Genomic DNA, 13,127 nt, shown 5'->3' with positions numbered 1-13,127 from the left:
TCTTCTATGATGATGCAGCAAGAATATTCAATGCTTTAAAAAATAGAAGACGTTAAAAATGTATTATAATAAAAGGAATGAATTTTTTTTTTCAAGTCTATTTGTGTTTTTTTAGTTTTTAGAAATCTCACTTAACTTTCTGAAATCTCACCCTGTTTTTGATAAAGGGTGAGAAATTCTCACCCATTTTTTTTCTATGATGAAAACACTGTTTGACCTAAATATATATATGCGTTATATTTAATAAAATAACACATATATATTTAGGATATGACAGGTATAACCTAATAATATGTGTTATACTTTAAGAAGTTCTTAAAAAAAGAAGCAAATAGTTTAAAAAGTTCTAAAGAAAAAAAAAACGATAGAATTTCTAAAACATTTTGCCAGCCTATAATGCATTTTGAAATGACGTAAAAAAAGATGCGACAGGCATTTTCAAAAAGACCTGTTAACCTAAATATATATGTCAGGGGTCTGTCCAGACATTTTGCGAAAGGTCTGTTTTTATAAAATTGTGAAAAAATGACTCGTAATTTGTGAATATAAAATAAGCGTTAAGTCACATTCTTTCAACCAGGGTCCGCTTTTGTGAATTTGTGCATATAGGGTCCGTTATTGCAAAAAAACTTTTTCAAGGAGTTTTTAAATTGAAAAAGCATACAAGATTATGCTCAACACTGTAAAATTATATTTAAAAAATTTAAATTTTAAAAAATAAACAGCAATTGCAGCTATTAAATTAGAGATGCAACATATAAATATTTGGTATTTAGCCTATACTGCTGTTCCTAGAATATTCATTTCGGACGAATAATGGAAGAAGCGTCTGCCGAAGACAAAACTTAATTCGTTTACATCCATCTTTCTTCCCCCCCCCCCTTCCCGGGAAGGGTTTATTGATGAACAAAACAATAATGAAGATAAACAAATTTGTGAAGGGTCCGTTTTAAAGATAAATTATTTTGTGAAGGGTCTGTTTTTAAGTTAAAATATTTTGTGAAGGATCCGTTTTTATGAAAAGATATTTTGTGAAGGGTCCGTTAACGGAGCCAAATTTCTTCTAAACAGATTGTTATATTCAATAACATAATTTAACACATGTATGTAGGATATAACTCATATTACATAAATAATATGTTATACTTTAAAAAGTTCTAAAAAAAAAGCAAATAATTCAAAAAGTTCTTTAAAAAAAAAAAAAGAAACGAAAGAATTTCTGAAACATTTTGTTAGCCTATCAAAATGCAACATTTTGAAATGACGTCAAAAAGACCTGTTAACCTATAATATATTTTTAAGAAGTTCTAAAGAAAGAGAAGCAAGCAGTTTACAAAAAAATCTATAATACATAATAATAATTAAAAAAAAAAAAAAGAGATGCGAGTCATTTTTAAAAAATCCAGTTAACCTTTAATGCTTTATTAAATGATCTCGAAAAAAGACGCCAGTCGATTTCGGGTCAAAAAGTTTAACGTCGAAAAAGAAGACATTACTCTGCGTTTGGGCAAATAATCATTATTTGAAGATAGAACAAACAAAACTCAATTAAGAAACATTGTAAAACCTGCTCAAAACGAGAAAACGTCATGTCCTTGATAAGGGAAACTCATTCTTTTAATGAAATAACAGGCCATGGGCAACTCATTTCCGGTCAAACCCTAAAAAAAGGTTATGATCGATTAACTATCATGATGTCATTTCGCCACCCCCTGATGATATCTAATCAATGTTGAAAACGATTTCTTCCATGTCTGAAATTTCAACCGACATCATTATATGAAGAGCATTATCGAGGACAATGTTTCAATCACTTCAGATCACTTCCTTTAATCAAGTGGGAAAATATTTGTGATTTCGAACGAGTTTTTGTTATTGAATAATGCATTTGTTTATTATAGTGGCATCAACAAAAGGAAAATATTCAAAATGAAAAAGAACATTTTTAAAAATTTCGTTATTTTAGTAGATTGAACTGAAGAAAAAATTATATGAAGTTAGGGTGCGTGGCCAGATTTTTTAACAAATAATAAGCACCTTTTAAGTACTTTATAAGCACTCAAAAAGTATTTTTAATCACTTTAAAAAAATCGTAAATAGGATCTGTGCAGAAATAAAAATTATTTTTTTCTATCGTTTAAAGTTAATAATTAATAAACCTAAAATCAATTTAAAAAAACTTTACATAATCATGATAAAACAACTAGTTTCTGATAAATATTGGAGAGAAAATTGAGAAAATCATGTTTTATTTTTTGTAATTTAGAAAAAAACAATCGACACGGCAAAGAAAAAAAAATCCATTTTAAAAGGAGAAAATTAAGCACTTTTTACAAACCCCGAATAAAAAAAGCACCCTTAAGGGCTTTTAAAAACGTAAATAAAAAATAAGCACCTTCAAGCACTTTTTAAAAACGCTACGCATCCTGAAAATGCATAGTCGAGGACAATGTTTAAATCACTTCAGATCATTTCTTTTAATCAAGTGTGAAAACATGCTGTGATTGGACTAAGTTTTCGGTATTGAATATTTACATTTGTTTATTCCAGAGATCAACATAACTACTATTTTCAAATTTGACGCAAACTTTTTACTAAACATATTTTTTTAATTTTATAATACTACTTTTTCTTTATTTTATAATAAATTAAGTCAAAATAAGGTAAAAACAATACATTTAGTATATTAATAATTGTACATTTATGAAATACAACATGAAACAGCGCTGTATTTTTTCTGTATCATAAAAATAAAATCTCCTAAGCAATTTTTTTTCAAATTTGTATTTATTTGTAGTTATTATTATTCATTTAATTTATAAAATCAATTATTGATGAATTTTTTAATGTGAATGAAAAAAAATTCAATTTGCTTTTCTTTGGATTTTACATTTTAGTACAAATATAATTCCGATAATCTAACAAATTATTTTAGTAAGTATTAGACTGATTTTTATACTTAAAAAATATCGAATATGTTTTTTCGTGTAAATATTTGCATAGTTTTGAGAATATTCTTTTTTTATGATGCTAAATATCTCAGACGGAGCCTAAATAGTTTAACTTAGAAAATTTGCAAAAAAAAGTTGCGTTATTCTAACGTAATTTAAGGAGTAAATAATGCCTAATTTATAAAATGTATGACAAGGTTTGGCGATAATTTTGAAACTTGGCAGCCAAAATTGTCGTTCTGAAAATTCGGGTTCCAAAGTGACATATTTACAGAATTATACGAGAATTTTTTAGAATGATGTCGTTAGTTTGTAATCGTAAGTGTGCCGAACAGAGGAGTAGTAGAGAGAATTTTAGTCTATTTGCAATTTTTGATTTGCAAGTCTCTAGTGACTTCTTCGTATGATTTGTTGTGTTCTAGACTGTTAACTGAGCTGTAATTGAGTTCAAGAAATAGCTGTATTTTCTTTAAGATTCTGCTAATAAGTTTTTGGGGGAATCCTTTATTCATTTTCAATTGAAACGATCCCTTGTGCTCGGTACAATACGTTTCCTCTGGCGATAAATTATGTTTGCTGAGGTCAGATGGCGTGGCGCAGTCTATTTGAAAATGCACCAGTGCAATTATATTTTAATGGGATGGCAGAACACATGTTTTCATAGTTCGTCAGCAGTTCCATCTATTCACGAACTTTGTAACTGATTTTGAAACTTGGTGGGGAAAATTATTGGTTTCATAAACAAACGCAGTAAATCAAACATTTCTATCAGTTTCACGTATATCGATTTATCAAATCATCGTTAATTTTTATTTAAAAAAACAAGTAGATTAACGAGTAGTTTCTTATTTTAATTTCCACTTTGAATTTAAAATTTATGCTAGTAAAATTTTAACTTGATTTCGCCAGAAAAAAAAATCCAAACTATGTTTAACACATATACTTCTCCAAAAAAATTTTTTGAAAATGAAATACCGAAGCTACTTTATTTTTTATTTTCTCAGGATTCTCAGTACATCAAAAGTGAGTCACACTTTCAACCCCTCTAATTAAATAATGAACCAGTTTGATTTTAATCATAGTTAAGAGAACAGAGCCAAATTATTCAACAAAAAATAAGCACCTTTTAAGCACTTTTCAAACACTCAAAAAATATTTTTAAGCATTTTAGAAATATATAATTAGGCAGAGTTGGGAAGTTTTTGACAATTGACGGTTTTATCTTGATTTAACAGTCATGTCAAAAAAAAAAAAACTTATGGCATTGTTTTTGACATTTGTCAAAAGTCATGAAATTTTGAATCATAAAAACGAATGGCGTTTTCATACGCTACGGACTGACAATACGCCGAAATAGATTTGGGTTGAATTAATTTTGAAAACGTTGAATAGAGCAATGTGAACTATGTCTTTTTGCATAATTCGTAACGAAAATCAACATGATAAAGGAAAAATCTCATTTTGAAAAGGGAAAAATTAAGCACTTTTTAAAAACACCCAATGAAAAAAGCACCTTTAAGGGCTTTTAAAAAACGAAAATCGAAAATAAGTACCTTTAAGCACTTTTTAAAACTACCACTATAAATTTTATTTCATTTACTCCTAGTTTTTTTAATTGCGAAATTTAGACAAAGAAAAAAGAAAATGATTATGAAAAAACTGGGATTGGAGATGTATATTGTTCTAGAAAAAGGTGTGAAAGGATCCCCCCTTGAGGTAGAAAGCGGCTAGTAGATCCACATTCCAAGGTCCTCAACCCTTTACAACACTCAAGGTGATCTTTATTTGCATAGAAAAGGAATGTTTAAAAGATGAAAGAAATAACATCATTCTTTTTATTATAAATGAACGAAATACACGGATTCTGCGGTTTAATTTTTTAATATATTTTACCAAATATTTTTATTACGTAGTAAGAGCAAAACATATTTCCTTTCAATGATATCAAATTAAATGATAGTTAAAGGTAATAGTTAACTCATTTCGGACCTTTGCTACGAAAATGCAACACTTGGTAGTGATAAAAAGGTGTCTTCTTGGGGGAAAAGATTCATCGGCATCTAGGTTTAGACAAAATTTTTGATATTTTCTAGTGTTGGCTGCTATTTGCGTTCAAAAATATTGCAGTTGCATTATTTCTGAACTATGTGTAGATGTTGTTTAATAATAATCATCGTCGAACCACCGACCCAATTTTGAACCCAATCCAGAAGACAAGAGAACTTTTGGATCAAATGTTGGGAGAAATTTGCCTTCGTGGAGAGAATTTTGATAGAAATAACTCGCGTTTACGTTACATGGAGAGGAAAATCACGAAAGCCTCACACAGTCACTCTGACGGCAAGAGGATTCGAACCCAGGTCACCTCATTGGGAGGCGAGTGCTCTATCCTCTGAGTTACCACGGCTCAATATGATCATATTATGAACCACATAACTAGATCCGTTAAAATAAATTTCAAAAACGAAATATTTAAGCTACCAGTCTAGATAATTTTTTTAATAAAAAAGGTCCTAAATCGTTTCTTCTTAACCTATTATAATTTTTTTAACTATAATAACCTATTATATTACCTACTTTATCCATTATAACTTTCTTAACCTATAATAAAAATTAAAACATGATGAGTGACGAATCGCTTTCGCAAAACATTAGGTCTCTAGGGAAGTGGGATATTTGAATTTAAAGAGAAAAATAACGTCAACAATCGATGGTATACATGGTTTTAAAATTATAGCTTTACTGTAAATTTAAGGAAATTAATTGGTGGCTTTTTTTTTAAAAAATTTTACTTGGAAAAAAAGCTTTGAAAAGCACCCTTAAACCAACTGTTAATAAAAATTTCTCGTTAAATCCGGGATCTCGTAAAATTAGGGGTTGTAATGAACGAGTTTGAGCAGTGGAGGTTCAAGGTACATTGCGCTCGCCTCCCAATGAGGTGAACCGGGTTCGAATCCCGGCAATGGTAGGTTGATTCGAATTCCGCACCCGGCTCACACGGACCACAGTGGTGTCGTAAAATATTCTCAGTAGTAGACGGATCATGGGGTAGAGTCCCCTTGCCTTCAGGCTAACCTTGGAAGGCTTTCGTGGTTTTCCTTTCCATGAAACGCAAATGCGGGTGAGTTCAATCAAAAAGTCCTCCACGAAGGAAAATTTCTCTCAATACTTCATCCAGGAGTTCCCTTGTCTTCCGGATTGGGTTCAAAATTACAAGCATACGGAGTTAAACATTGGTAGTGGTAAACTTAAAATTAGGTCGGCTTTTCAACGACTGTAATAAAATAAAGCAAAATAAACGAGGTCGATTGTATATATGTTTAATAACAAAGCACATTATATTGATTTAAATGTATATACATTTATAATTACTGTGTTATATATGAGGCGAAAGGAATCAAAGGTTAAACGCGTTAAAATTAGAAAAAAGTAATAATGATATATGTATTGACTGCTCCGAATTTAGAAATCTCACTCACACAATTTTCACCATGGGGAATGTAGTCAAAGATCTGCAAATGAAGTAAGACAAAGCGAAAAATTAAACAAAAAAAATATTAACGTCAACAATTTTTAAAAAAATGTCAGCATTGTCAAGATTTAACGTAAAGTTTGAAAAAAAAAATGAAATGATATTATGTATTGGCAGTTCCAAAATTACAGATCTCACTCAATCAGCAACAATGGCGAAAGAAGTCAAAAATTTGTGAATGAACTTAGACAACGCCAACTATTAAAAAAAGTGATAGCGTTAATAACTTAAGATTTGCCAGTGTTGTCTAAGATCAAGGTTAAAATTATTTATAAAGTTATAAAGGTTATAAAGGTTAAAATTATGAAAAAAGTGATGATATTTATGTATTTATAACTCCAAATTGACAGGTCTCATCCAATCAGCAACAACGGCGAAAGTAGTCAAAAATTTGAGAATGAACTTAGACAACGCGAACTATTAAAAAAAAATGTCTAAGTTCAACGTTAAAATTAAAGTGATATTAGTATTATGTATTGATAGCTTCAAATGCACAAACCTCACCCAATCAGCAACAATGGCGAAAGTAGTCAAAAATTTGTGAATGAACTTAAACAATTTATAAAAAATGTTAGCTTGGTTTAATAAAATCAATGTTAGAGTGGTTCAAGTTCAACATTAAATGCGTTAAAAGTCGGAAAAAAAAGTGATATTAATATTATGTATTGACAGCTTCAAATGCACAAACCTCACCCAATCAGCAACAATGTCGAAAGTAGTCAAAAATTTGTGAATGAACTTAGACAACGCGAACTATTAACAAAAAATGTCAAAGTTCAACGTTAAAATTAAAGTGATATTAATATTATGTATTGACAGCTTCAAATGCACAAACCTCACCCAATCAGCAACAATGGCGAAAGTAGTCAAAAAAATTGTGAATGAACTTAAACAACGCGAACTATTAACAAAAAATGTCTAAGTTCAACGTTAAAATTAAAGTGATATTAGCATTATGTGACAGCTTCAAATGCACAAACCAGCAACAATGGCGAAAGTAGTCAAAACATTTGTGAATGAACTTAGACAACGCGAACTATTAAAAAAAATGTCTAAGTTCAACGTTAAAATTAAAGTGATATTTGTATTATGTATTGACAGCTTCAAATGCACAAACCTCACCCAATCAGCAACAATGGCGAAAGTAGTCATAAAATTTGTGAATGAACTTAGCGCGAACTATTAACAAAAAATGTAAAAGTTCAACGTTAAATGCGTTGAAATTTGGAAAATAAGAGATATCAATATTATGCATTGACAGCTTCAAATGCACAAACCTCACCCAATCAGCAACAATGGCGAAAGTAGTCAAAAAAATTGTGAATGAACTTAGACAGCGCGAACTATTAACAAAAAATTTATAAATTCAACGTTAAATGCGTTAAAATTTGGAAAAAAAGAGATATCAATATTATGTATTGACAGCTTCAAATGCACAAACCTCATCCTATCAGCAACAATGGCGAAAGTAGTCAAAAAATTTGTGAATGAACTTAGACAACGTGAACTATAAAGAAAAAATGTATAAGTTCAACGTTAAATGTGTTAAAATTAAAGTGATACTAATATTATGTTTTGACAGCTTCAAATGCCCAAACCTCACCCAATCAGCAACAATGGCGAAAGTAGTCAAAAAATTTGTGAATGAACTTAAACAACGCGAACTATTAGCAAAAAATGTCTAAGTTCAACGTTAAATGCGTTAAAATTTAAGTGTTATTAATATTATGTATTGACAGCTTCAAATGCACAAACCTCACCCAATCGGCAACAATGGCGAAAGTAGTCAAAAAATTTGTGAATGAACTTAGACAAGCGCTAACAGGAGACAATAGAATTCGGAAGAAAGAATCGCAGCTGATTAAACAAAGAGACACTAAAACCTCGGCAACATCGCCATCATTCTTTACAATAATCGCCACTAAAATCTGTTCTTGAATTTATATATATATGTAACAGTAACAAGAAAAATGCGCTCATGGTGTCAATAACCCGAACAGGATATGAAAGAAAAATCATCTCTGTATGCGTGCCTGTATTTATAAAATTTCTTACTGTATCTATCTTAGACGAGGAAGAGTTTTTTGATGATTGAGGCAGAGTTTAATACACTGTGGCAGCTGTTTATCTATCAATCCCAGAGTTCTCGGGATATATATACAATACCGAAATGTGTGTTTTGTTGGTGTCCGCGGCTTGAGATATTATTTATGCGAAGTGGAAACGGGGAGTTTCAGTTTCCTCTCTTTTTTTTCCTTCTTCCACACCAGTCATCGTTAAGTCAAGATGAAATAATAAAATGTATCAACTTAGAAGAGGTTTTTTTCTTCTTTTTTCTTGATTATTATTTATTTGACTCGGGCGATAAGAATAAAGAAAAAGTTTTTCTCGCAAATGACATGACGGCATGAGTGTAATGTTTATTTTTAGCAAAGGGAAGATATGATTTCAGTATTGTTAATTTCGCTTTATTTAGATACGACTCTCATATTATATAATAATAAAATAAATTAAACGTTAAATTAAATATGCGAAAATGAAAAAAAATAAAATAAAATAGCATAAAAAGAAATATTAAATAAAGAAACATAGAATTAAATAACATAAAAATTAAATAACTTAAATTAAAATAGACTAACATAAAATAACATTCATGAAAGAAACACTAAACATAAACTAAAATATAAAATAATATTACATAAAATAAATAACATAAAATAAAATAACAAAATAAAATATCACAAAATAAAATATGAAATAGAATAACATAAAATGAAATATTACATAAAATAGAAAAACATAAAATTGAATAACTTAAATTAAAATAGACTTCCATAAATAATCATTCATTAAAGAAACAGTAAACATAAACTAAAACATAAAATAACAGTACTTAAAATAAAATAGTTAATTTCCCTCTATTTAGATACGACTCTCATATTATATAATAATAAAATAAATTAAACGTTAAAATAAATGTGCGAAAATGAAACAAAAATAAAATAGCATAAAATGAAATATTAAATAAAGAAGCATATAATTAAATAACATAAAAATTAAATATCTTAAATTAAATTAGACTAACATAAAATAATATTCATGAAAGAAACACTAAACATAAACTAAAACATAAAATAACAGTACTTAAAATAAAATAGTTAATTTCGTTTTATTTAGATACGACTCTCATATTACATAATAAAATAAATTACACGTTAAATTAAATATGCGAAAATGAAACAAAAATAAAATAGCATAAAATGAAATATTAAATAAAGAAACATACAATTAAATAACCTAAATTGAAATAGACTAACATAAAATAACATTCATGAAAGAAACACTAAATATAAACTAAAATATAAAATAATATTACATAAAATAAATAACATAAAATAAAATAACAAGATAAAATATGAAATAAAATAACATAAAATGAAATATTACATAAAGAAACATAAAATTAAATAACATAAAATTAAATAACTTAAATTAAAACAGACCAACATTAAATAACATTCACGAAAGAAACACTAAGCAAAAACTAAAACATAAAATAACAGTACATAAAATAAAATTTTTAATTTCGCTTTATTCAGATAAGACTCTCATATATGATAATATTAAATAACATTACATAAAATAAATAACATAGAATAAAATAACAAAATAAAATATCATAAAATGAAATATGAAATAAAATAACATAAAATGAACTAACATAAAAAAATAGAGTAACATAAGATAACGTAACATTCATTAAAACATAGCATAAAATGAAACAAAAATAAAACGAAGCATATAAAATTAATTAACGTGAGATAAAATAGAGTAACATGAAATAATATAAAATTTATAAAATAAAAAATAAAATTCTCTAGTATAAAAAAGGCCCTTTGCCAAACATAATATTTAAAACAAGTTAAATATTATTTATAAAATAAATTAGAACATAAAATAATAGAACATAAAATGAAACAAAAATTAACTAACATAAAATGAAACAAAGTAACACAAAATTAACTAACATAAAATGAAACAAAGTAACACAAAATTAACTAACAAAAATTCAAATATCATAAAATAAAATAGAATAACATATAATGACATTCATAAAAATGATCTAAATAAAATTAACTGCATTTCCCCAAGTATAATAAAGAAACTTTGTCAAAAATTATGTTTAAAGCAATTAAATATTATTGACGAACCATAATAAGATTTATAAGGAATACAATTTCAAAAATTAAATTTGAAGAAATAATTAATATGCATCATAATGAGAATTATTATTTTTTAAGAATACAATTTCAACAATCAAACTTAAATAAACTAAATATCATTTACTTGACATAAGGCTCAAAAGCTATACAATAATTCTTACAATTTTGTTATCTATGCTAAACTGACAAACGAAAGAACCAAAAGAAAATTAATAAATTTATATTTATTTAACAAAAATTATAAATAAAGTTTAAGATTTATGGCGTAATGCGAAAACTAATAAATGAAAAGATCAAGATTGCAAAGATCTTGAATTCAATTAATTTAGATACAAATTTAAAACTAAATTTAAATGAACAAAATCTTTTTTTTTTTAATAGTAAGGTTAACTAAGAAAACAATTCAACATTAAGAGTTGTCACAAAAATTTAATGCACTGAAAATTATTACAATTGTTCCTTTTAAAAAAAGTTTTACATGAAAATGAGAAGTGTTGGAAATCTTATGATCAATTTGAAATGCTAATCAAACGCTTCTTTATCTAGGTTCATAAAAATTTGTAAAAAATTCGAGTATTGTTCATTGATATTAGTGTTTTGTTATTTACAACGATTTTTTTCAGTTACAACCATTTTATTTACAACGACAACTTGCCAATTTTTTTATTAATAATAATTTTTATATAGTTACGCCTGTGTTTAAAGGCCCAGATAGTTCCTTACGTCACGATAGTATAAATTGTTAACCCTTTAACGCAGATGGAACATCCTTTTATGTATTTTTTTTTTTTTGGGGGGGGGGGGTCTCTGACCACAAGCAAAAATATATTTTGGTATATTTCTTAATTATAAAAAACAGTCAAATAATTACTAAAAAATATTTGTTAGGTTATCAGAATATTTGCAAATCCAAAAAAAGTAGTTTGAAAATTATTTCTTTCATTCATATTCAAAAATTTATCACTAAATGAAGAGGATAATTTAAAATTGAAGACATTTCAATGATGAAAAAACTTTTTCTATGAGATCTAAGAAACTGCAAACAAGTGCAAATTTGAAAAATTATTGTTAAAAAGAGTTCTAAATACAAGTGTAGCATGGACTTATCCAATTGCACGTGCAACATGGGTTTATGCAATTACAAGTTTAACGTAGCTTATCCAATTGCACTTGCAATATCAGCATATCCAATAATATTTGCTACATGAGTTCATCCAAGTACACAAGCAACAAGAATTGAGGACATTACGAAACTCAGCTTATGTAATTACAAGTGTAGCATGGGCTTACCGAATAACATTTGCTACATGGGTTCATCCAATTACACGAGCAACATGGGTTGGTGCTATTACGAAACACAGCCCATCTAATTCCAAGTGTAGCATAGGCTTGTCCAATTACCAGTGCAACATGGTTTGATACAATTACAAGTTTAAGATAGCTTATCCAATTGCCCTTGCAATATGAGCTTATCCAATAACATTTGCTACAATGGTTCATCCAATTACACGAGCAACATGGGTTGAGGAAATTACAAAACACAACTTATCTAATTACAAGGGCAGCATAGACTTATCCTATTGTGTGTGCAACATGGGCTTATCCAATTACATGAGTAATAATTTCACTTACCTGACTACATTAGGATGTTCAAATGCTTCTATGTGTTTTAAAAGAGTTATTTCCCTGAGTGTCCCTAAGGGTACCCCTTCTTCAGTGAGGGGCACTCTCACTTTTTTTAAAGCAACGAATTGGCCTTCGTGGGCCAGATCTTTTGCCTTGTACACAGTTCCATAGGCGCCACTTCCTATGAGCGACACTTCTTCGTAATTTTCTGCCGTATCCTGTATGACACCGCCTGGATTAGATCTTAATCCTATAGCAGATCTAGATCCGGATCGAGTTATCATCTGACGCATGGCTGATGTGGGCGTTTTTTTGAGACGAGGCATTGTCCCTGGTACTCCGTGGTGGTCAGTCTTACCACACACTCATTCCCTATTTGGAAAAAAAAGAACAGATAATGAGAAAAAGTCCGGTGTATACTAATACTAAAAAATAAAACATTGTCTAAATCTATTACTTTCATTGTACTGGTTGGCAATGACGAGATGTGCCCCCAATATGATTAGAGACGGGTTGGTACCCATTTTCTTGGTATCAACCAAGCAACAATTTTACCTTGACCCCAATTGGGTTCAAAATTGATATGGGTCCGATAAGAATATGTCCCGAGGGACCAATATTGGGATATCTAGATTTTTTTAATACTGTTCTTAGAACGGCCTATATGGGGCCTACATTGGCCAATATAGAACCTACATTGGCTAAATAATGGATACAAAATATCGGGTGAATCTGCCAATTCTACATAGGACCGATATTGGTTGTGAAGTGGCTGTAAAATATCGGGTGAATCTG

At 28.7% G+C, this 13,127-nt stretch overlaps 1 protein-coding gene across 7 annotated transcripts in view; it reads right to left on the bottom strand.

The window, feature by feature from the left end:
• Window positions 1–13,127, bottom strand: part of LOC107439895 (cyclin-dependent kinase 4) — a 211,202-nt gene that overhangs the window by 89,805 nt on the left and 108,270 nt on the right. For all 7 annotated transcript variants that reach the window (XM_087164478.1, XM_087164480.1, XM_087164479.1 and 4 more), the window contains one exon: window positions 12,339–12,704. In XM_087164478.1, the coding sequence (XP_087020604.1) occupies window positions 12,339–12,658 (320 nt within the window). In that variant the 5' untranslated portion in view covers window positions 12,659–12,704. The remainder of the gene's footprint in view (window positions 1–12,338; window positions 12,705–13,127) is intronic.

This window comes from Parasteatoda tepidariorum, chromosome 5, assembly GCF_982258835.1.
Source record: "Parasteatoda tepidariorum strain Cologne lab strain chromosome 5, Ptep-v5.0, whole genome shotgun sequence".
NCBI lineage: Eukaryota > Metazoa > Arthropoda > Arachnida > Araneae > Theridiidae > Parasteatoda > Parasteatoda tepidariorum.
This window is presented reverse-complemented; position numbering and strand designations above follow the sequence as displayed.